Below are 25,416 nucleotides of genomic sequence, written 5' to 3'. Positions count from 1 at the left end.
TGGCCTTAGGGGCAGCCTGCACTCATCAGCAGCCCCTGGTCTGTCCGTGCTTCTGCCTGGAGCCGGGTGTGCCTCGCTGGGAAAAGGCTGTGCCTGCCAGAAGTGACAAAAATTCCCATTCTTGTGTCCTGTTCCGTGGTGGGAAAAGGCCAGAGAGCAACTGGGGGCAGTGGAAATGTGTGTGTGCTGTGCCCTGCTCAGGACAAACTCCTGCCATGAGCCATGAGTGGGGCTGGGCTGTGCCTGGCCAGGATTTTGGGGGTGGGAAGCGTTTCTAATGGCACATGCAGGAGTCAGTTGAGCTGAGCTGGGGAATTCACTCACCCAGGTGGGAGCAGGGACTGCCTCACCCTTGCAAAAGCTGTTTAAATAAAGGATGACAGGCAGAAGTGAAAGTGGACTTCTCCTCCCCACAGCAGGGCTCTGCCATCCCTCAGGGAACAGGAGTCCCCTTCCTTTAGGGCTCTGGCTGTGCTCTAACAGGGAGAGGTGTTGGTATTCATAACTTTAAAGTATAATGTCATGAAATAACCCTTTAATTCCATATGGCATAGAAGCTCAGGCACCTCAAATCTATACTATAGATTTACTGCTGCCAAATGGTGTGGGGTTTTTCAATTAAAATATATTTGAAAATAAAAAAGCTCAGGAGAGCCACATTAGGGTGTTTTTGACATGATATATAAGCTCTGTGAAAAAGTCTTTTGCCAAATTCTCAGCTGGTTTATTTATGTTAATTCTTGTTTATGTGCTACAATGGAATTGTCTAAAGTGGCTTTGGGATCCAGCACAGCCAACTGTGATCCCAAGTTGATGCTCCCTGGAGTCTGGGGCTCAGCTGCCCTTCCATCCTCCCTTACACTCTTAACACGATCAGCTCTGTCCTTCCTTCTTGTCCTGGCTGAGAGAAGAGGCCACAGAGAGCTCTGCTGCCATGGATTGCCCTTAGGAGTGTTTATGGCTTCTGTCCCCCCCCTCTCCTGTCACAGGAGTGTCTGGCTGGCACAGCAGCTCTAGGCCTGTCCTACTCCTAAACCTGAGAGTTTAGCTCTGCTTTACCCTATAACTCTGAGTGGCAGAAGGAGCACAGCAGAGCTGCTTTCCCTGGACACAGATGAATATTCAGTTTGCACTTACACTGTCACAAAGTAGGGCTGAGTGTTTCCCTGCTGCAAAAATAGTTCTGTTAGATTCCAAGTCACCTGAAAATCTCTCTGTGGGCTGACAGAAGAGTTCCTGTTAGCACTTGCTGTGACAGCAGTTTCATGGTGATGTTTCTGCATCTATTTTGGTTTATTCATAATTTCTGGATGGTTTCTGTGTGGCCTTCAGGCCTGGGCAAGTCTCTCTTTCTTCATCAAATGTTCCCTCTTGGTGTTCCATATCTTGTGCCTCTCCTCTCTGTGCTCTCAGTGTCCCTCTCTCCCTGCCTGGGTCCCTCATGCCAGTCCCCATCTTTGCCTCCATTGCTCAGCACTCTGCAGGGCAGCAGAGTTGTGACTGAAGTTTTGTGACTCAAAAACCACATCATGGCTGAGGCCAAACTCCCCCAGCCCCTCTCACACCCATCCTCAGCAGGGCAGGGAAGGGAAGTTTGTGAGGTAAAGGCAAGGAAACCACCCATTATTGTCATGGGCAAAACAGTCTCCACTTGGGGGAAAAAATTCAATTTGTTGTCCATAAAAATAGATTTGAGTAGTCAGAACAACAACAAAAATTGCAATGCCCCCCTGTCTGTGCCCCCCCAACTCAGCTTCCTTCCTCCATCCCTGGCTGTGGTGCAATGGAATCCACCATCACCCACTGGAGAAACTGCCCTGAGGGAAAAATCCTCCCAACAGTCCAGTTCTGGGCAGCAGGGAACACCTGTTCCTCTCTGTTTGGGGCAGGTGTGATGAAGAATCAGAAATAAAACCCTCTGCTGAGCCCTCAGCCAGCAACCTCCCTTCCAAATCTGCTTTTTGGCCTTTCCCTTTAATAGAAATGTAGTTATGACTTTATGCAGTTCTGCTTGACTTCTGGTGTCCTCCTACAGATTCAAAAGCATTACAAACAAACAGGATCTGTAGTGCAATGAAAGATCTCAAAAAATGCAATGCTAAGAATGACCAAAATCTAGAAAAGTTTTGGAGCAGTGGGTGTGCCCCAGGATTGGGTCCTGTGTGGTTCAGCCTGGGCAAGTGGTCTTGAGGTTCTTTTTCTGCAAGTACCCCATGTCTCTCTAAGGGAGTCCCTGAGACTGCACATACTCCTTGTCAGTCAGAGACACTCTGAGGTTTTGGGTTTTGGGCTTTCAGTCTAGAAAATGTCTGTATTTCCTCTTTGTGACACCCTTTAGATGGATCCCTTCATGGATAAATTCATTCCCACTGTGCAGTGGAAGCACAGAGTCAAAGACACTTTTTGTAAACCCTTTTCCACTCCTTGCCTGGTGCAAATTAGAAGATTAATGCTGTGTTAATGTGGGAAGTTCCTCAGTGAGACCTTTGTAGAAGCACAGAATAACCTGAGTGGGAAGGGACCCCCAAGGATCCCCCAGTCCAGTCCCAGCCCTGCACTGACAGGCATAATGGGATTTTCATTGGGGTACTGTAGCCATGATATTTTCTGAAAAATCCTTTCCTTAGGATTTTTCCTCCTGAGAAGCTGAGAGGCCTCAGGAACAAAATGTAACCAATGGTTATCTGCTGCTGTGGAATGCAACAGGTGCATCTGGGATTGGTCTCATGGAGTTGTTTCTAATTAATGGCCAATCACAGCTGGCTTGGACTCTCTGTCTGAGCCACAAACCTTTGTTATTCTTTATTATTCTATTCTTAGCCAACCTTCTGATGAAATTCTTTCTTCTATTCTTTTAGTATAGTTTTAATATAATATATATCATAAAATAATAAATCAGCCTTCTGAAACATGGAGTCAGATCCTCGCCTCTTCCCTCATCCTCAGACCCCTGTGAACGCCACCACAGGGTACCCTGCTAGAAACAATAGAGGAACAAGAGCTCTCTACATTGCACTTCAAATTTTTTCCAAGGAAAGTTGCATTTCCATGGGGAAATTGATTTTAGGGTTCCTGTGTGCCAGGTGATGAACCAGATGCACAGAGTGTAACTAAAGATCCACTCTGTTTTCTGTGGGCCTTCTGAGCAGCCCTGTGCTGTTTCAACATTGTTTTTAGCAGCTGAATCTGTGCAAATAGATTGAGATGAAATGACCCATGGCCTGTCCACAAATAGTGTTCTCATGTGGGTTTGAGTGTAACTTGAGGTTCTTAAGAGAAGACAACGGGCACATTTCCATGCTTTACTTTTTTAATTTAACACAGATTGATGGGTTCTGGAATAAAATGCAAACCCTCAACAGTTTGGCACATGGAGAAGCTCAACTTGGAAAAAAAGAAAGGAAAATATGGGAAGCTTATAAATCTTAACTTGGACCTATTTCTGAGTTTGCTGCCTGGTCCCTGCAGTCCCAGTCACTTTTTTTTCTACAGAGTTTCAGGCTCAGATGTCTTCATCATGTTCTCTTACTTCTTGTAAATTGTGTCTAGAAAAATGACACCTGCTGGGTTTTTCTTCTCTTCTCTGTAAATAGCTGGAATTCGTGATGTAGAAGAATTATAAAACTGGGCTGTTATTATTAGTTAGCAAATAACTAATGTGTGAAGATTGTGTACAAACTAAATTTCGGTTCTAGAAATAAAATCTGAGACTGGAAAAAAAATTCTTAACACCCCACTTGCAATAAGAGTTTTTCCATCATTGGGTGGATGTTGACAAAAGACCAAGTGAGGGAAACTTGATCCATTTTCCTTTGGGTGGGTAAATGTTAAACTTGGGACCATAAAATTACAGGAGATGGAGGTCCTAGATAAGATCAGTGAGTTATAGATGAAGTGTAAGACTTCTTGAATTCGTTATCCTCCCCTCTGCCTCCAAGAGCTGCTCCCAAGATCTCTTAGATCTGACTGATAAACCGTTCCATTGGAAATAAAAATCATTTTACTGGAAATGTTCTGGCTGAGCTGTGGAATATTTCATTTATTTATTGAATTGTAAGTGTCTGACAAATAGCTCTGGTCCTTCTGCTGCATTTTCTTTGGGCTGAGAGTTTGCCTGTGCCATTTTTTGCAGTTGTGCTCATGCCTTGCCACTCAGTTGTGTGCTGGAACTTTTAATTTCATGGACTTTGTGTCCTCAGTTTGATTTGACTGATAGAGAGCACCCAAAGCTTCCCTTTAGTGGTGAGGGGAGTAAGGGATCAAGGAGAAGCAGCGCACAAATACCAAACTTGCAGATGCAGTTTGCTCTGGCAGTGCTAGGGAGAAAGTGATAACCTGAGGGTGAGGATGCTTTTTGTGCTCCTTCAGTGGCCCTGGGAGGGGGCAGCTGTGGCTGTGGGTGAACAGAGTGTACATGTAGGAAAACATCAGCAGAAGAGCAGGTTTTATTTGTGTGCCCCTGTAAAAGTGCATTTGTGTGAATTTTTGTGTGTGCTTGTTTCTGGAGAACTGGAAATAAATGAGAGAGAGAAGAAAGAGGGGGGAAAAGGGTGATGGGGAGTGTTGGAAGAGGAACCTTTGGTCTCCAGTCATGGCATGGAGATGAATGAATACCTGCTCCAGTAGGATGTGAATGGAACCTACCATCATCATATTAACAATTAGAATGTTAGCAGGAGTTGTTTGGTGTTTGTTATATGGATATTGATAAGTGTAGTAGGTCTCACATAAAATATTTCATTAGGTACCTCACCAAATATTTTCTCTGCATTTACCTCTGCTTTCAGTATTTATGTGTGTGATCTTAAGTCTAAATTTCTGAAAGAGATTTCGTGCCAGTATTAACCACCAGAGTTAGTTCAAAGCATCAGCAAGGCTAAATGAAAATTTTAATGCATTCAAGCAAAATATAGGGAAGGATATTTGAAAACAAAGGTATGCATTTTCAGCATTGCAGGGGACGTGGATCATCTCTTCCTCTTGCTCTCTAGGTGTGCATGTGCTCATGGACATGTGTAGTGGGTGTCTGTGAATGTTTCTCTCAGTACATTGCTGTGTAATGTGGTGACCTCAACAGTCCAAAGTGTAAGAGAGAGCAGATGTGTTCTCAGTTGTAATGCAAATGTAGTTTAGGGGTGGTTTTGTAGTTTTTTTATTACAATGCCAGTAAAGTTCATTAAAGCTGGTTTGAAATACAAAAGCAGTTTGATACCTATTAAGTAGATCCTGTTGTTTTATGAACATTAAGTTTGTTAGTCAAAAATTGTTTAGAGTGCCAGGCAGTGTGGTTCAGGGCTAGCCCAGCAAAAGAAAGGCTTCCCTGGAGTGGTGACCTCCTCTTCCCCTGGGGAGACTCCCATTGATCTCAGGCCCTCAATGCTCCTATGCTGTAATGAGGGGGGAACTGATGCTGTGAGTGCTGCATTGTGATGGAAACCAAAAGCTTCATCCATGGCAGAAATACCTTGAGAAATCAGAAAGGTGAAGGTCTCAAAGGAAGGTCTCAAACTGTGATTTCCTTGGGCCATGAGTGTTGTTGGGACATGAGTGAGCTCGTGCCTGCAGCAGCTGCAGCTCCCTGGGCTGTCCATGGTGTCCCTGGGCTGTGCCCTGGCACAGGGACACAGAGCCCTGGCACTGCCACGGAGCCACGGCCACGCTGCTGCTGCTGGGAGGGGATAGAGGACACTGGGACAAGGGCTCTCACCTGAACCAGGCTCAACCCTTGCTGTCTTTGTGTCTCCTGTGTGCAGCTCAAGCCAGGCCAGAACAGCTGCCGGGACAGCGACAGCGAGAGCGCCAGCGGCGAGTCCAAGGGCTTCCAGCGCAGCAGCTCCCGGGAGAGGCTCAGTGATGTGAGTACTGCTGGGGGATTTGTTCCTGGGATGGCTTGTGGCTAAAATCTCCTTCCCTTTGGGGCTTCAGCTGAGACATGGGGGGGTCAGAAAATTAACTTCGAGTAGGAAGAGAAAATTAACTTAGAGTAGGAAGAGATCCCGCATGCCCCGGCACTGAATAAAGATGCACACTTGACTTTACAACCCCTACAAGGTGTGGGGTTTTTGCAAATCACAGGAGAGGAAGACTTAGGTCCCCTGCCCTGGTTCAGTAAACTTCTTAAAGATTGATAGAATGTCTTTCTGTGTGCAAACACTCAGCTCTTTGGAAACAGTTGAAGGCCATTTAATGAAGTTAAGATGTTCTGCATAGTTGAGAAGTGAGTAACATTTTTACTCCAAGTGGTGGAGGGAAAGAATTTATTTCTTTGGGCTACATACTGTCTTTATGAGAAGTATTTGGGTGTCTAGAGAGACTCAGTTATGTATAATGAATTGATATAACATGGCCAACAATAGCATAAGCTCTGCCTTTGTTGCTCTACCTAAAGTGCTGTGGAAGGGCCTGAGATGCAGCCCTGTGGAGAGTGTTTTTCTCCATGGGAGAATGCTGCTCATTCACCAGTGACACACATGAGTTGTTCTGACAGAGCAATGACTACAGAAATCTTTCTGTTGCTGCAATTAGATTACTATTTATTATGTGTACCATCACAATCCTTGAGTGTTTTATTCATGGCTCTGTGTCCTCTGTGCCACATGCTTTACAACACAGAATATAAAGAAAGCCCTGTCCCAACAGAGTATCTAAATTGGGGATTTTGTAGGTCAGATCCTTTGCTGGTAAAAGCATGGATAGCTACATCAGTCAACCCAATTTGTACCAGCCAGCAATCTGGCCCTACTTTTAACTAACCCACATTTTGGAAATGGGGATTTTATCGATAGCATGTCTGTGTAGATTTGGATGACAGATACCAGATGGTGTCCTCTATAGGCCAATCCAATAAAACTGAACTGAGCAGGCATTAAAAGAAATACCTTTGTAAAGGATACATTTCATTGTGCAAATTTAAGCCTGAAGGCACACAGCTAGCAATTTTTGCTGAATTGTGCATATCACTGGAACAGATGCTTGATTTTTTTTTCCTGTGAAAGTGTGAAATCTGTAGCACTCTCTCTCCACATCCCTTTGTCACATTTAGAGGTCCATTTCTTCCCCAGAGCCAGCCTTTATGGGTTACATTCAGCTAAACACATCAGAGCTTGCCCTTCATAGCTGTCAGCTGAGGTCAGTCTCAGGGCTGTGAGATCTCTTTGGAAGAGGAGAGTGAAACCAGAGGAGGTACTGAGGAAATGCTCTGTACAGGTAGCAGTGGAAGGCAGCTGGATGTCAGCCTGTCACCATCATCATCCTGGCTTATCTGAGCCCTGTGGCAGCTGGGAAGCCACTGCAACCAACTTCACAATTACACAGCACCTTCAGCAAAAAATGTCACAGCTCCTTACAAACATGGTTTTAATTTAGCTTTGTCATTCCCTTGCAATGTAGTGAGTGGAGAGCTCTGAGGTTTATTGGGCTTCTCAGCAGCTCACAGAATTGCACTGCCAGACCTGGCAGTGAGAGCAGAGTCCTGGGTCCCCTTCCACCCATCAAATCCAGTTTTTCTCTGATGTTTTTACAATACTTTTCCTTTGTCTCGGTGCTGTAGCAAATTAAAAGGAAGTAGAGAGCAAATACTACTTCCCTAGTGCACCCAAGAGAGGACAGAGGGATTCACAGGTTACTCAAAAGAAACATTATGTAAATATATGTGGAGATGTATATTTTAAAGTTTTATACATAATTTATGTTTTGCTTAATAAGGAAAGTTCCTTTGCTTTGATAATTCATTGCAATACAAGCATGTCTCTGTGGTCTGGCATCACCAGTTCAGCTGAGATTTGATAAACTCACATGAGACAGCTCTCACTGTGCCTGGTCTGTGGTGGGCCTCCCCAGGCTCCTTCAGTTCAGAGCAGTAATTCCCATTGTCCTCTCCCAAAGTCAGTTCAGAGCTGTCCATCCCATTGCCCTCTCCCCAAAATCAGTTCAGACCTGTCTCTCCCATTCCCCCTCCCAAAATCAGTTCAGAGCTGTGCATCCCATTGCCCCAAAATCAGTTCAGACCTGTCCCTCCCATTCCTGCTTTTCTCAAAATCAGTTCAGAGCATCCCATTGCCCCAAAGTCAGTTCAGATGTGTCCATCCCATTCCCCCCTTTCCCAAAGTCAGTTCAGAGCTGTCCATCCCATTCCCCCCTTTCCCAAAGTCAGACACCCCATGTGCTGAAATGACAGGACCTTCCCAATGTTTATTTTCAATAATACTTTTTGACAAAGTCAGATATCTAATGATACCCACTATTTACTGTCCAAAAAAGCTACAGGCAACAGAGTAAGCTTTTCTCTGATGCTTTGCTTCTGTTTTCACAGCTATTTTCTCAGAAAAAAATACACAAAAAGTGTACCCAACAGAAGATAGAACAAAAAATATAAAACATTGCAGGCAGATTACCCTTGAGGTCAGAAAGCAAATTCTGGCCATGAAATATAAATGTTATAAATTATCAAATTGGTAGCCAAATTTATAAAAAAAATTTAACAAAGATTTATTAGATTGTTAAAAAAATAAAATAGAATATTGAAAGACCACCACAGCCTCGGGCAGCGTCGAACCCGGGTTTCAGTGCTGGGTGAACCAGGATCCATCCAGACTGACAGAGTGCCAGTGTCTCCCCAGGGGCTCACCCCAGTGCTTCCAGCAGCCACCTTATATACAGTTTATTCTGCCTGAGGCAGGGATGACCCAGTGTTTCTTTGTGTCTCTTCACATGTAGAACCGGATCCATACATGTGCAGGAACAGACAAAGGCAGGTCCAAGGTGCAGACAAAATGTCTGAGCATCCAGGCAGAGTCTGTATCCACATGTAGCAGGGTGAGGCCAGTTCCTGAGCATGGCAGGTGTAGCCATTCCAGGTGCAGGTCCTGTGAGTAGCTGAGACATTCCATTAACCATGGTCCAGGAGGGTTTAGATGCTCTCTCCCAGGTGCAGATGCCAGGGAAATCATCGATGGTGGCCCGGGACTGTCCCATCCGTAGGGGAACAGATCTGATATTATCTTAGTGCTGTCTGGTACCTAGTTGAATAAAAATAGGACTCTGCTCCCAGCCAGAGTGGTCAAAGACATAACCTTGGACTTTTACAATATTTTATACATATATAGCATGAATTATCTCTACCATATACTACAAAAAGAATCTCCACTATTGTCAGCTGGCAGCACTGTAAGGCATGGCTCCTGTATGGAAATGTGGCTAATGACTGAAGTGCATGTTCTCCAGGTGGATGATCCATTTTCCCATCCCAGTTTTGAGCAGGCTGGTGAAACAGGAATGTTAGAGCTTCACAGGCCTTCCTGCAGGGCCTGCTGAGAGCTCAGTGACAGATGCAGAATGAGGGAGAGGGGATAATGAACATCCAGTTGCAAACTGACTTGTCAGTGGCTTCATTCCCTCTCCTGTCAGGGATCTTTCAACTTTGCCTATTGTAAATGTTCCTGCAGCCCTTGGATAATGCAGAGTGATGCAAAGTGTGTTTACAAGGAGTGACTCCTTTCCAGGCTAATGAGATCCAAGCAGGTAATTTGCAGCGTTTGTGAGAGGGGGGCAAAAATGAAAAGAAGATAATTCAATGAAAAGACCATATTAAACAGGAGATTTTTCTCATAATGAGGCTTGAAATAGCATCAGACAGTAGGAAGGGGAATATCCTCTGTTCTTGTCAGATGCAATGCAGTGAGACTGATTTCTGTCAACTCCTCTCTTTGTCCTCGCCTGGCACATGTGTGCACACACCCACCCCTCTGTGAGAGAACATAATTAGCAGAGAATCTGACCTCTGCTAGATTAGGGATAATGATTGCTCAAATGCTCCAGTGCAAGCAGTGCCCTGATCCAGCTCCCCCTCTGAATTTCATAAACCCATGGCTCTCTGCCTTTCTCCCCTGTATAGGGTTTTTTTTTTAGGAATGACAACTTGTTTTTTTCCTTTATGGACAGAGGTAGCTCCAGGGGCCTAAAAGAGAAATTGGAGAGCTGCTCCTCCTTTATATATAGGGTGCTGTAGTCAGTTTAATCTCATCAAAATCTTGCCAGTAGTAGAATTCATTTTGTTGAGATCTTGCTTGGAGACAAGATGGCAGCGCTTTCTCTTTTGCTCAGCTTGGAGCTCAGTCAACTTCTTTTTTTTTATCTCCCTGTATGTATTTATTTTTAATTGAGTCCTCCCTCTTTGGAATACATTTTTGTCATGTTTTACAAAACAGCCAGGAGATTTACCTGAGGAAAACATGAGAGTTACAGCTAACCTGGATGGTAAATGCACTGTGTATTCAGGGGTTCAGCCACCTCTTTGCTAATCAAAAATCAACCCACCTGGTTTCTTTGGAGCACATTCCTAAATTCCTGATCTACCTGATCTCAGCCCTGGCTGCTGCCTCTGGTGTTGGTTGCAGGCTTTCAGTGAAGGGATGAGCAGCAAAAGCCTCTCCCACATGGTCACTGGATGGGATTCAGCACCTCATTGCCTCTCACTGCTTTTGGTACCTTTCTGTCTGGAATGTTTTTCCAGCTCCTGAACAGGCCATGGGACAGGAATCTTCCCATTTGTCCCTGCATTAAAAGTCTGCTCTTGGGCTCTCAAAAAAGCTCATCAAAGCTGCTGCACTCTTCATGAGTGCTGCCCTGCTCCCAGTGCCCTGTAGCTGTGTGCTCCTCCTGAGGTGGGCACTTTGTGCTCGAGAGGAGCCACAGTGAGGAGGTGACAATGAGGACCAAGTCCTGAAATCCTGAGCTGCCCTGCCCACCAGGTCTGTGGCTGTTTGCTTCAGGAAGAGACTCCAGTAGTGTAATCCTGTGGGCAGCTCATGGTTTCAGCCCCAAATCCAGGACACTTTGATATTTTCAATTCTTTGGTCCCCCATCCCTCTCACTTGTACAGAGCCAAACACAAATGGAGGGACAGCCTTTGGGTTATGTATATACAGGGGCTCCCAGTGATGCCAAAAGTCACAGCCAAACAATATTAAGATAATGAAAAGCTGTTACCTTTAATGAAGGTCCTCCAGGTGCAAGTATGGCAAAATGCACATGTCATACAGGACTTGGACAATTTTATAAGTTTAACAAATTAGCATACTTCAGAGAAAGTATTCAATTAGAAGAACAGTTAATTAAGTAATTCCCCCCCCCCATTTTGGTTCTGCCCCCATTGCTCCCCCAGCTTTTGCCCCACATTTATTATGTCTACAATATATGGAAAAAACCAAAAAATCCTTGGTTCACTGTGAAGCCCTCAGTGCTGCTCCCTGTGCAGAACATCTCCAGTGACTTTGGCAGTGTGTGGAGGCACAGGGGCAGGGCTGTGCCTGTGTGTGTGCCAGGAGCTGCTCAGCAGCAGTGGCTGTGCTTTGTGTGCGTGTGCCTGTGAGGGTGGGCATGTGTGTGTTTGTGTGTCTAAGGTTGGGTGCTTAAATGCTTTGTTGCATTATGTTAATTCCTCGGCAGTGCAATCAAATTCATGTCGTAATTAAAGCTGTCAGTTGGAAGGCAAGCCAATCGCCAAGAAAACACAGCATAACAAATGAAGTGAAATGATTCTGCGTGTAGCTATACAATGCTTCGCCAGGCATGAAATTAAATAAGTAATTTGATGTTGACATCAGAAATTGAAATGATACCCACTGTTCCTTCATTCAGTCAGACCTGCATAAACAATAGCCAGAACAAATATGTACAACACAGTCTTTCTCCCCACCCAGCTCCCCAAGTAATGCACAATATATATGCAAAATGGGTATAACTGTGCCTTCCAAGACCTCAAGGATGTAATTTTCTTTGGTACACGATAAACTAATGCTTACACGAGGGTTACTGCATTTTTGCTTCTGGGCCAAAGTTCTTTTCTTTAAGAAAGGATGGAAACAAAAAAAGAAACAAAACAAAACAAACCAAACCAACCAAAAGAAAAAAAAAAAAAAAGGTGGGGGAAAAAGCCGAGAACCCTGACAATTTTAAGCAAGTGTATTTTGCTGATGGGCACCTGATGCAGGCTTCTGCTGGTGGTTGTGTGAATATCAAACAGTATTTCTAATGTCCTATTTTGCAAAGGGTTTCGGAAAGTGAAACCATTACCTCTGTTATAGGCACACTTTAAATAAGAGCTATAGAACCAGCCAGTGCAGGATCACGACTCAGCACGGGCTTGTAAAGATGTTTGCACAGTTGGTCCCAAGGCTGGGCACGGGGTAGTGGGAGCCTTTCGCTCTTGGGAGTTCCCAAAAGGTGAGAAGTTGTCTCCTTGCATAGCCCTCGCTTCAGCCTCTGTGCTCTGCCAACACACGGTTCAACACAGCTGACAGTCATTCATGCATGTGCAGCACAGTCTTTCATACTTCAATTAAATAGAGTTTGCAAACTGTACTCTCCATATGCAGCATGCAATGTGTGAAGGGCTATATTTCCATCCAGCAAACTCAAGTTCCCTGAAATTGCACAGTTGTTCAGTGGAAGTCATTTGACTGCTATGTTTCAACTGTCCTCCCATAGCCATTGCAGCATTGCTTTTGAAGGAATGAAAATATTCAGTGGGAAATATTTTGTTTGCTTATTCTTTTTTTCTTCCTCTTTATTGTTTTGTTTTGATACTCTATCCTTCCAAAATTTGGAATAAAAAGCAGACAAAAATTACACACAGATGCAGAATGCAAACTTTGGAGCTTTCAGCCAGTAAAGTAAGTTTAAAAAAACTGTGAGTGAAAGAGTGGGACTCGCTTGGCATCTGCACATAGGGGAAACAAAAGTGGTTCTAACGAGTGCACGTGTTGTGTTTGTGGGTAGATCTCCAGCTGAAATGAAAGGAATCTCAATGGCATGGAGCAGAGAGCAGGGCAGTGAAGAGGAAGGCAGTGTGTGTCCTGTGGGGTCCTGAGCTGGGTGTGCTCTGTGCCAGGGCTGCACACATGCAGGGCCACAGGGGCTCCTAGAGATGCCAAAAGTCACGAGCCAAACAATATTAAAATGATAAAAAGCTGTTACCTTTAATGAAGGACCTCCAGGTGCAAGTATGGCAAAGTGCACATGTCATACAGGATTTGGACAATTTTATAAGTTTAACAAATTAGCATACTTCAGAGAAAGTATCCAATTAGAGGAACAGTTAATTAAGTAATCCCCCCCTCTTGGTTCTGCCCTCCACTGAAGACCCCATTGCTCCCCCCCAGCTGCTAGCCCCACATTTATTATGTTTACAATATATGGAAAAAATAAAACATCCTTGGTTCACTACAGAGGCAAAAAAGACTGAATAAGAGTCCAGGAAGGTGAACTGACTGTTCTAAAATCTTAGAGAAAGGGTAGGAAAAGGACTAGAGGTAATTAAGGAGCTATGTAACTGTATAATAGTAATCTACAGAGTTATGAATATATGAAAAATGTATAAAAAGCAAAAATCTTTTTGGCATCCCCAAAGCAGGACCTGTGCCCATGGAGTGGCTGTGCCAGGGGCTGTGCCCAGCTGGGAGCAGCAGCTGGGCTGGGCAGTGGGCAGGGCTGTGCCAGTGCCCAGGGCATTCCCAGGGACAGCAGGGAAGCTCTCAGGGCCATCACCCCTGGCACCAGGGGGTGTCCTGTGGGTGATGGTGGCACAGGGGGACAGGAGGGCTTTGAGTGTCTTTAGTTGTGTGCAGTTCCCTTGCCTGCTGATAGCCAGAGCTGTGCACTGCAGATCTGCAGTACCTGTCCTGGAACGGGGGTGAAGTGACAAAAATTCTGTGTATTCCCAATGGTGTGCTCAGGCTGCTGGGGCCTCTCTGCAGGGCTGGCTGTCCCCAGGCTGTGTCACCATGGAAAGGGAGGCTGTGCTGAGCAACAGGAGTGAGAATGGAGCTACAGGAGTGGGAATGGAGCTGCAGGAGAGGGAATGGAGCTGCAGGAGTGGGAATGGAGCTGCAGGAGTGGGAATGGAGCTACAGGAGTGGGAATGGAGCTGCAGGAGTGGGAATGGAGCTACAGGAGTGAGAATGGAGCCACAGGAGTGAGAATGGAGCTACAGGAGAGGGAATGGAGCTACAGGAGAGGGAATGGAGCTACAGGAGTGGGAATTGAGCGACAGGAGAGGGAATGGAACTACAGGAGAGGGAATGGAGCTACAGGAGAGGGAATGGAGCTACAGGAGTGGGAATTGAGCTACAGGAGAGGGAATGGAGCTACAGGAGTGGGAATGGAGCTACAGGAGTGGGAATGGAGCTACAGGAGAGGGAATGGAGCTACAGGAGAGGGAATGGAGCTCCAGGAACGAGAACTGAGCTCCAGTAGAGGGAATGGAGCTACAGGAGTAGGAATGGAGCCACAGGAGAAGGAATGGAGCTACAGGAGTGGGAATGGAGCTGCAGGAGAGGGAATGGAGCTGCAGGAGTGGGAATTGAGCCCCAGGAGTAGGAATGGAGCTACAGGAGAGGGAATGGAGCTACAGGAGTGGGAATGGAGCTGCAGGAGAGGGAATGGAGCTACAGGAGAGGGAATGGAGCTACAGGAGTGGGAATGGAGCTACTGGAGTGAGAATGGAGCTACAGGAGTGGGAATTGAGCCCCAGGAGTAGGAATGGAGCTACAGGAGAGGGAATGGAGCTACAGGAGTGGGAATGGAGCTGCAGGAGAGGGAATGGAGCTACAGGAGTGGGAATTGAGCCACAGGAGAGGGAATGGAGCTGCAGGAGTGAGAATGGAGCTACAGGAGAGGGAATGGAGCTACAGGAGAGGGAATGGAACTACAGGAGAGGGAATGGAGCTACAGGAGAGGGAATTGAGCTCCAGGAGTAGGAATGGAGCTGCAGGAGTGGGAATTGAGCTACAGGAGTGGGAATGGAGCTACAGGAGTGGGAATTGAGCTACAGGAGTTCCACACTGCTTCTCTGGCAGCCTCAGTACAGAATGCTCCTCTGCTTTTGCTGCTGTGTCCATGGGCTCTGAAGGTTGGAGCTGGGCACTGCTCCCCCTCTGATGGAACAGCCTGACCTGGATTAGCACCAGGATCCCCCATGTCTCTGAGAGAACCTGCTGTGTAATCCCCATTGCTTAGATGAAAAACTAATGAAAAAAAACCCCTTTATCTCCTTAATTCCTGTGAATATAGAGGTTGTGATCGTGTCCCACTTAAACTGAATTTCATGATGCTATTTTTTTTAAAAGCATTTAAAGAAATTGATTATTTTTCATGGTAGTAATATTAGTTTAAATTATTTTTATAGGTTTGAGTTTTGAAGTCTATTTCACACTGTAGATATTTGCTGTTTGCTTTTTTGGGGTTGTTGTTTCTATATCCTTGGTTTGTCAAATAATGTGGACATCCAAATGGGAAATTGTAGTGACTGCATTCTCCAGAAAATGGTACATTGACTGAAGCAGCTTCTCTGTGCCCACGCATTCTTTACATTTCAGACTACTAATTATGTTTACAAAATGTCTCATTTTAGAAAAGCACTATGTGTGTACTAACCAGGGCCTTTCGGGAATAAATTGGCAAACAGGTCATACACTGAAAAAGTCATCCAAACCCACCGGGCTTTTTGTTTTGAAGTCAGTCTACTTTTTTTCCCTTTCTCCCCCTCCCTCCTGCCCCTTTGTGGCCACGAAGCTGAGGAGCTGGAGTCCAGGGCATTGAATGTCAGCATGTCAGGGAGGCTGGTTGATGAGTGTCTGTTTAGTCTCAGTGCAGGGCGAAATGCCATCATTAATTCATTACCCAGCTGCCTGTCAAATAAATTGGCAATTACGTCCACGGCAGAAGCTTGGAATTCAGTAAATAGCACGTTGCCATCTCCGAGTGGTTGAGAGATGTAAAGGGAAAAATTAAGCAACATTGTGTTTGTTTCAGTAGCAGATGACAAGGGGCAGGACGCTGGGGCTGTGATGTGGTGATGAAAAGCTTGGAAAGGGCTGGTAATGAGCTGTGTGGATTGGAACGTGTTAAAAACCATCACTGACTTTCCACTTTGTCTTTGTGTTTTATTGCAGAGCTCAGCTCCTTCCAGCTTGGGAACAGGCTACTTTGTAAGTGTCTATCTCCACTTTCACCCTGTGCCTCAGCAGCAGAGTGTTCCTCACACAAAGTGCCTCACACAGAACTCATGGGCACAGGAAGTGCCCCACAACCCCCCCGCCCAAGGGCTGAGTGCCCTTCTTATTTATTCCTCACAAATGCCCTGCAAGTAACATTTCCATCATGGTGGTGTTTCCTTGAACTGATCAGGTGTCATTTTAATTACTACATACATTTTAACAGCACTTCATTTACACAATTATAGCAAATAAAGTGAGCCATGGTCTCACCAGCTCTCTAGTGGGAGATGGAAGGATCTCATTCTCCCTTGCTCCTGTTCTTGTTGATTCACAGATTTTAAAGAGCCCATTACAATATTTTGATATTTTGCCTCATCTCCTGTGTACCACAGCCCAGAGAATGTGGCACAGTGATTTCTGCCTGTTGCTTAAAAGTCAATGGACACTCTTGGAAAACACAGAAGTTGTATTTATACCAGATTTCCATTTTATGTCCTGAGAAGCAGATCAGGCCCCAGCTGGTTTAAAAATTGATCAGGTTTTTTGGGCTTTGTGATTTATTTGCATGCACCTGTATTGATTTAACAGTCTATATTCATACCTTTCTGTTCATTCCCACATTCATCAATATACCTTTTACTTGCAGAGATAAGTTTGGGAGTGAAAAAAGTTTTCCATTCAAGCCAATGTACTGCTTATTTTCTTCCAAGATTTATATCTAAATTGCTCATATCCTGTTTCTCTTGTAACTTATGCTTTATTCTCCAAGCACATCTTTTTTGCCTTTATAATAACTGTAGGAGAAGCAGAGCATTGTGTAAGTCCAAAACCAGGTGGGTAAAATGGGAACCCTGTCCCATGGCACTGCTCTGTGAAGTTATCAGTACAATCAAAGCCTCCTCCTATCTTCTCATTGAACCCTGGGGAAAAGCAAACTCTATGGTATTCAATTACGTGATGGAAAAACTTGGCTGCACTCTTGTCACATTCCCAGAGAGTCATTTTCTTCTATTAGTTCATGGTGAATTTAGTCTTTTGTCACAGACGTCTGTGATCCTGTCAGAAAGTTATGGGATTCAATTGTGAACATGTGGTCTCACAAAAATTGCACAAAAATTGCTTAATACCTGAGAAATGCTGTGTGCTGCTGGATTTACATTGGACTTCTGCACAAACAGAGCATTCACACTGCTGGTGGTGAGGTATGAAAACAGCATCCTCAGGTGGAAAAGTTTCCTCAGGTGGTAGTTGTTCTAATTATATCAAAGCCCAGATCAGTGGAAGGTAAGTTGTGAAACAGAAAAACAAGCTGGTTTCCTTTTGTCATCACCTGCCCTGGTTTGTGTCATGTATTTTTACGAGGTAGGGGATGAAGGAAAAAATTATATCAAATGGCTCAACATTTATTTAGAATTAAAAGTAAACCTTGAATGTCTTAGTTCAGAGTGAATTGCTTTCCATTGTCTGCGAAAATTCCAGTCATACAGAGGTCTGTAGAGATGCTCTGGAATGGCACAGGTGTATTATGGGCTGGGGGGCTGTGCCATGGATAAATGAGCCTTGTTCTCCTTGCAGGGAGAGCTGAATATGCATGGCTTGAGAGCTGTGCTCAGCTTCCTCTCTAGGCAGCAGAGGTAACAGAAGAGGAGCCATCTGCTGTTCCCTGCACCATACTGTCTGTGGGTTGGTCCACTAAAGTGAAAATCTGGAAGGTGTCAGCATCCCCTATGCTCCAACAGAAAGCTTGAAAGTTTCCAGCTCTCCTGAGCAAGGGATTCAGTAACAAGAAGAAGCCTGACATCTTCTAGGGCTGATGGATTGGCACCTTAAATCTTTCCAATTTGGGTCTGTGTAGGTGGGGGAGACATCCCTTGTTGGTGCCATTAATATATTTAACTGAGCTGTTTCTTTTCTATAGTCACAGTATTGAGAGTCTTCAACTTCCTTTTTTTCTTTCCTCACTAATAGCCAAGTAGGTAGAAAACGTGCTTCAGTTTCTATCTTAAAGTTCTTTTTGCACTTACACAGTCTTGGATGAAACATAAAGCTTTTTTTCCCTCCCTTTTCACTTTGGAAAATTGTTTTTAGGATTATCTTGCTTGTTGTTTTAAAAAAGCCCATACTCTTATTAACTTACATGGGGTAAATAAAATCCAGATGTGTTTTGTAGTACCAGACAATGAGAAAAATGCTCCAGAGTGATCCAATTAGCATATGTTTCTGATCAATGTAATTATTGTATTGTCAATGTGCAAAGGAATATGCGCTTGAATTGATTTCTTTTTTCCAAAGCTTTTAACGAGAAAAAGACTGTTCGTTTTTGTGTTTGGTGTTAACCCAGAACATCAAAACAGGGGTTATTGGTCTCAAATAGTAAAAATAACTTCTAATTTAATAGATAATAATAAAGCTTTGGCCCTTGGAAATGATTTGGTGTATGTTGTACACTGGCCTCTGAAATATTCTGTACTGCAGCTCACCAGAGGAACCAGGTAGGTGCAAATGGACTGATGGACATCTACTGCAGAGGGAGGCAGGTTTAATTCAGAAAGGAATGAACACTGAGGTATGGATTGAGTAGCACATCTTTGCTGTTTAAATCAAGTATTAATGGAATCTTCATGTGTTTAGGCCATGTTGCCTAGCATAGAGCTAATCCAGCTTGGGATCCCCTTTGAGGACCCTGCTTGCAGCAGGCACTCAGGTTTGAGGGATGGGCTGGGCCATGTGTGTGCAATGTTTGTGCATGCCACAGCAAAGCTAAAATGACTTTTAGGTCCTGTTCTTCTATAGAGATCACTGAGTGTTAAAGGGAACATTTATAAAGCTGACACTTCCCAGGAGCACAAAATCATTCCTCCAATATCTCTGTGACAGCCCCAGCCCAGTAATTCATTATGAATTCATTATGCAGCTTCAGTGGTAGTGGTGAAGGCTGGGATCCTACCTGATTCTCTACTGTAAGCAGATCAATATCTGACTGGCAGAGCTGGAGGCTGAATTCTGTTCCTGTTGTCTCTGTGAAAGTGCTCCTGGAAAAGGGAAAGGAAAAAAGCACTGCTCTGGAGGGCATTCCCAGCCTGCTTTGGCAGTGGACAGGGTTGGGAGTCTCCATCAGGTGATTCAGCCCAACCCACACCCAGCTGGGGTGACAGAGCTGCCCTGGATTGCACAAACTGTGTAAGGAGCTGCCTTCAGCAAAATGGGCCCAGTGTGAGTGGCCACTGAAGGAGAGGGGATGGTGCAAAGCTGTCAATGAGCTCTACATTCACCTGCAAGTTTGGATTTCAGTTGGGAACAACTCTTTTACTCCTTTCACAGGTGTTGGTATTTCTGTAGATTCTGTTCAGAAGACATTTTTGTGGAGTGTGTTTCACCTGTCTTGGTGCTCCTTGTCAGAGGAGACACTTTCCCATCCTTTTTGCATATTATTAAACCAATAGTCAGAAAAGAGGAGGTAAAAAATCATTCTAATTCTCTGGAAGCCTTTTGTGCTGGCCTGACTTTACTGTTTCCTGTGGGATCACTCCAGTCTATGATTGGTGCATGTGAAAAAAAATTTAAGCATGCTGTTAATATTGGTGCACCCTAAGAAATCATAACTTAATATTTCCTGGAAGATCTCCCAGTTGTCTTTGATATTTTTTGCATTGCAAATTGTCCTTGTCTCTCGTCAAAGACAGATTATAAGGTAGATTTCATCTCATCAAGATGTCAGATCAGATAATTGGAAAGTAGTGAGAATTTTAGAAAAAAAAATCACCATCTCTTTAACTTTCAAAGGAAAGCTGTTTGAATTATGGGAGTTTTTAATGTTGTCCAGCTGTCTTGAGATTTCAGAAGGTTGAGATGTTTTAGAATACAACTGGAATTTGTATAACAGCAAAGCTTTTTCTCTTACCTAGCTTTGAAGAATGGCTTTTGCTCATTTGTGTATCTTGCCAGCCAAATTCCTTTTAAAGTGGATAGAGGTTCATTGGTTTGCAACACAGAACAGAGCAGAAATCAAAACTTAAATAACTGAGTCTTTTGCTTCTAAACAACAACCCTGATTCCCAAGATTGTCAGGTTCTTTGGCAGTTGTGCAGTTTCTCTGCTTTTGGCAACTTGTTTCCATTTCTGTACATGTCTGCTTCTTGAGTCTTTGTTTCTGAGCATTTTCTGTTCCTCTTTTAATGGATTTTTTTTGGATTGCATGTTTGTGTTATTTTCTTTTCATCCAAATGCAGAGAGTTTATGAATTGCTCAGAACTGGGTAGAATTTGGTAATAAGCTGGTGATGGAAATAACATTGGCAAGGCAGAAGACTCCTGTGACCCTTCTTTTCCTAACACTGCTCTTGCTCCACCTTAAAAAAGAAAGAAAGAGAAGCTCAAACTGTGCTTTGCACACGGGCTGGTGACTCAGGCAGACATAAATTGTGAGCTTATTCCCCAGGGCTCTGGCTAATCAGTTGTGCTATCCAATTTGGCCCTGAGTGGGTTGGGTTCAGCAGATGTTTGTGCAGCTCCAGCGTGCCACTGGGACACTGGCTTGTGCAATGTTGCATTACATTACTCAGAGCTCTAAAAACCCATCCCAAGGAGAATAAGGGGAGCACCAGTGGTGTTTGGTATGGATATGATGGGAAAAGCAGTCTTTGGCCTAGATAAGGGCAGCTATTTCTCTGTGCACTGGGAGTGTTTTCATCCGAGACATCATCCTGCAGCAGAAATGTGGAATTAAATGTGGAATTAGTTCCAGCAGCACATTCTGTGCTCTCAGAGAGCCCTTCAAAGAGCAGATTTCCCTCGTTGCCTGGTCCATGTGTTTCAGCAGTGGTCCTGAGGAGCTGAGCTTTGCTCCTTGAGGTGGTCAGGTGTGTGATGCTGGGTGAGAGCCTGTGGAGAGACTCCACTGCAGTGAAGTGCAGCAGGACCCACTGGCTTCCTCAGGAGAGGACAGATCAGTTCAAAAGTGTTGTTTGAAGGGGCTCAATAAATCCAACCTGCTAAAGCTGCAGAAGGGATGGAGTCCTTTACTCCACGTCATGTGCACAGTGGGTGTGGTAAATAAAAAACTGGTAAATAATAAACTGTTCTTGCAAGTAGGTTAAGCTGCTCAGTTAATTTTAGAGCTTGTCTTTAGAAACCAAACATTTAAGTGTATTTTGCTGATGTAAAAGTGTGTGAAACACCCTGAGGTCCACAAGGGCTCTGCACAGTGGCTGTGGGATGGCACCACACCATGAACTGTCATGTCCCCTGTGAATGGAGTTGGAAAGGGGATCCTTGTTATCCTCTCTCTGGCACTATAAATCATTGTTAACAAATCCTAATTTGCTTAGTAGGGTAATGAATGATCTCCAATTTTCTCACTGTAATTAGTTTTACCAACTATTATTGTGAAGGGTATATTGAAATCCATTTTAACTTCACTTTAAATTCTCCATGTGCCCATTCTTTGCAGAAGTGAAGCTGACAACAGAGGTTATGAATCTTCTGATAGTAAATTCAGATTGGAGCAAAGTGGACAAGATCCCCAGTAGAAATCTCTCTGTGGGCTGTAATTACTCATTAGTGTTTGCAGCCCTCAGTGGAGTAGGTTTGGTGTGGTGCACTGAGACCAGGAAACCTGGTGTTTCTTCATCTAAAGTCTTTTAGGTGTTGTCTTTTGTTTTCCAGGAGCCATTAAAAATGCAGTTTATTCTAACTGCTGCTGTAAGGGAGACATCATCATTGCCAGCTAAATACATTACATGTAATAAAGTCTACCCCAGGTCTATTAATTTTAGCATTTATAAACCATAGTGCTGTTCCTAGGGAGAGCTGAGGCTCATTAAAGAGTTTGCTAACAACATGACCAGAAAAGCAAGAAGAACAAGAGCAGCCGCATTTCCAGCATCCTGCTCATCACAATAAGAATTCTTGGAGCAAAACAACAGTTTTTGGAGAATAAAACTCTGTATTTCACATATATTAAGTCAGTATTTGGGGAAAGATTAGGCAAGCAGAATAAATGACCTGGGCTGGAATTTGGTCAGGATTTGTCTCTCCTCAGAAAATTTTGAGCAGAGGGGGTGAAGGTTGGAGTTATTTTTACAGCCCTTGGGGATGGTATTTCCTCAAACACTGTAGAATTCTGCCCTAATGCATGCTCATGCTTTTTGAATAACATGCTTTGAATTTAAGATATTAATCCATGTATTTCTTTGGATTGTGTGTGTGGAACTGTGTTGTGCAAATGTTACATAAGGAGAGCAGGGCACCACAGCAGTGTCTTACCCAGCCAGAGACTGAGAGCAGATTTCAGAACTTCAGGTCTTTCTGGTTTGTCCCCTCATTGCTGAAGCACAGATTTTCACCCTCTGTCTGAACAATGGAATTTCTTCAATAACTTTACAGTAATTTCTTTAGGACAGTCCCCAGATACTTTAGTGATTCGGAGGGTGACATCCCCAAGGAGCTGTCACTCAGGAGGGAGCAGAGTCTGCTGGCCTGGGCCTTCCCTCTCCTTGCCCAAGCCCACTCCTGCTGCAGTTCTTGAGCAGTTCTCTGCTTTGTCTCATTAATAATGAAATAATAAATAATAAGTATTAATTATCAATAAATAATTAAATGGTTTGTGCTTTGCCTCAGTTTTGCACTTCCATGGCTTTCTTATGTTTCTTTTTTTATTTTATTTTTTAAATTTCTGGAATGTTGTTACATTTACTGCTCTTCCTTTCTTCAGCAAATGCTTCCCTTTTCCTCCTGTTTCTGTGCATGTTCCTCACTTACCTTGTTGGAGCCACCTTTTCCCCAAGGATTACAAGTGTGATGAATGGAGATATCATAAAAAAAAAGAAGGGAAAAAGGAAGGAAATAAGAGAGTTTATGTATTTGGAGGGGTGATATGGAAGCCTCCATTATTTGCCAGAAGGGTGTCCCTCTTCTTCTGTAACCAGTAGAAAGGAGAGTGTTGAAAGTGGCTGGTTGATAACTTCATTTACAGTTCAGAACCCTGGAGGTGTTCTTGGTTCCTATTTCTTGTGGTATTTCAGGTGAACTTGCTTAATCATTTTTTTTTCCAGCAAAAATCAATTTAGAAAAATCAAGACAATCATTTAGAGGCAAGTGTTTAATTTAATAATTTCTTCTTCTGGTCGTGATAAGCTATCTGTAAGTAGCAGAAAGACTGAAGATTTGCTGTCAGTCTGTTTGGTCTCAAATGCCCCATGTTACTGTGGCTCATGTTCTGCTCGTCAACGCCTGCAAAGCAAAAGGATTCTTTTTTGTGATCCCCCTTTCTCTTTCCCATGACACGTGACACAAATTGCAGATGTGAACCTGAATAATAAAGGATTGCTTCACTGATTGCTAAACATGCATTATGGTGCTTTTAAACTCATTTCAGGTCATCCTCCTGCAAATTAGTTTGATTGCAAGTAGTTAAGCTGTCATATACAGAGCCTCCATCTTCTGAGGGTCTCAGTTTCATATCAGCACAAGAGAATGCTCAGCAGCATTGCCTGCATTGTGTGTTTGATATTTTGGAGTCTCTAGAGGAGGTTCTGCATGGTTTCATGAAAAGGAGAGGGCTGTGCAGTCCCTCACTGGAGTGCTGCAGGGACTCCTGGCTTTGTGTCATGTGTAAAGGGGGCTGCCCACGTTCTGTATGACACAAGAGCCAATTTTCTCTTGTTTGTGATGTTTTGGAACTTGGTGGAATTTGTAGTTCAGTGGAAAGAGTGACACTGGACTGCTGCTGTTGCAAATTATCTCATGGCATTATTATTTGTGGTGAGATTTTGCTCAGTGAAATATGGATTGACATTTTCAACCATGTGCTGTTAACAGGAGAACCTTTCAAGACTTCTGCATGGTGTAACACAGGAATTTGTAGACCAGCTCAAAATGGCAAATGGCAGAAAGCATTGTGGTGGAAAGGAGGTGAAAGGCTAAAATGTGGTGATTTCCCTGGAAAGGGGGTTTGAGGTGGGCCCTGTGTGGAGAGGGAGTGAAGCTGATCCCAGTGTGGGAGCCCTGTGCCAGCCTGGGCTGCCTTGCAGAGGAGAAATCAGAGCTGCCCTGAAAACCTGGTGACCTTGGAAAGCACCAGTGCAGCCATGGACTGACTGATAGGATTTCTGTGGGGGAAGATAATGCAAAAGCCCCCAAGGAACCAGGAGTGTGCACTGTGGATGGATGATGAGGAGAAGGCATGTGCTGGTGTTATTCTGATGGCAGTTTCCAGAAGCTTTTCATTTTGCCATTTTCTGAGAAATACAGTCTCTCTCTCTCTCTCTCTCTCTCTTAAATTTTGAAACAATACATTTATTAATTTAGGATGCATCATATTGTTTGTTTTTTTAAAAAACAATAGGTTTTTTCCTTGCAAAATTCACAAGTAAGGAAATCTGACTAGTTTAGTGAGGAGGAAAACTCAGCTGTAATACTGCAGGCACTCAGCTCTGAGCCTTGCCCAAAGTATGACTTGTTCCTATGCCAATGAGTGGTGTTAAGGTGAATATTAGGTTATTCTTCTTTTGAAGGTGAATATTGGGTTATTCTTTTGAGTCCCTTGGAGGGGTAGCTGGCTTGTACCTGAAGCAGAGAACACATCTCCTGATTGCAAGAATTAAGGCTGAATTTCAGAGAAAAGAGTCCAATCCCCTTTCTCAGCCTTTTATGTCAGAACTCAAAATTGCTGTCTGATAAAATGTAGGACACCAGATTGAATTACTTCATTGAACCACTGCTGTCCCCTGTTAATGGTAATTGCACGGATATAGTGGTCTTTCTTGGCAACATCTCAGATATTTACCTCCCACTGTTTTTCAATTCAAACCTTTGATGAAAATATTCCCAGTACTTCTTTAAAGCAGACACCCAACTGTCTTTCTTGACAAAGGCAAGGTCTTTAAATCAGATCCTGACAATTTGTGACACAGCAGTCTATCTAAATCACCTTTTACCTATGTCTCTGTGTCATTTCCTGGAAAAAAAATGTCCATCAGAAGAAGGTTGCTGAGGGCTTGGTGCTCAGAGAGTCTGTGTGTGTGGCAGCACTGAGCTGGAAGATTTGTGTGTTTGTTTCAGTGGAAGTAATTAAATGAAGGCTTGTAAAGTTGCAATGCATGCTGTAATGGTTCATTAGAAATATTTGGGAGTATTTTGTCCATAAGAAAATGATTATTAGGTTATTGCTGCTCTCAGGCCATTAGGAAGTCAAGGTTTTTGATGGCCTTTCCTTTAGCAATGGTAAATCTGTTAAAAAAAAAAAAAGAAAAAGCAGGGCAAATATTTTCATCTTCCCTCTACCTGAGGGTTAATGTGCATTCAGCTGAAGTAGCTTGTATTCACCTCCTGAAATCTCATCTCTCCTGATCTGTGAACTCCCCCTCCCACAGAGGGCTCTGGATGCCACAGCACTCCTCAGCCCAGCCATGGTGTGCTTTGGG

At 43.9% G+C, this 25,416-nt stretch overlaps 1 protein-coding gene across 7 annotated transcripts in view; it reads left to right on the top strand.

Annotated features, from left to right (window-relative positions):
• AUTS2 (activator of transcription and developmental regulator AUTS2) overlaps positions 1–25,416 on the top strand; it is a 795,423-nt gene that overhangs the window by 354,897 nt on the left and 415,110 nt on the right. For all 7 annotated transcript variants that reach the window (XM_054516995.1, XM_054516994.1, XM_054516997.1 and 4 more), the window contains 2 exons: positions 5,754–5,855; positions 15,951–15,986. In XM_054516995.1, the coding sequence (XP_054372970.1) occupies positions 5,754–5,855; positions 15,951–15,986 (138 nt within the window). The remainder of the gene's footprint in view (positions 1–5,753; positions 5,856–15,950; positions 15,987–25,416) is intronic.

This window comes from Molothrus ater, chromosome 21 (genome assembly GCF_012460135.2).
Source record: "Molothrus ater isolate BHLD 08-10-18 breed brown headed cowbird chromosome 21, BPBGC_Mater_1.1, whole genome shotgun sequence".
NCBI classification, from domain to species: Eukaryota; Metazoa; Chordata; class Aves; order Passeriformes; family Icteridae; genus Molothrus; species Molothrus ater.
The sequence above is the reverse complement of the archived record's forward strand: the minus strand, read 5'-3'. Positions and strand labels throughout refer to the sequence as shown.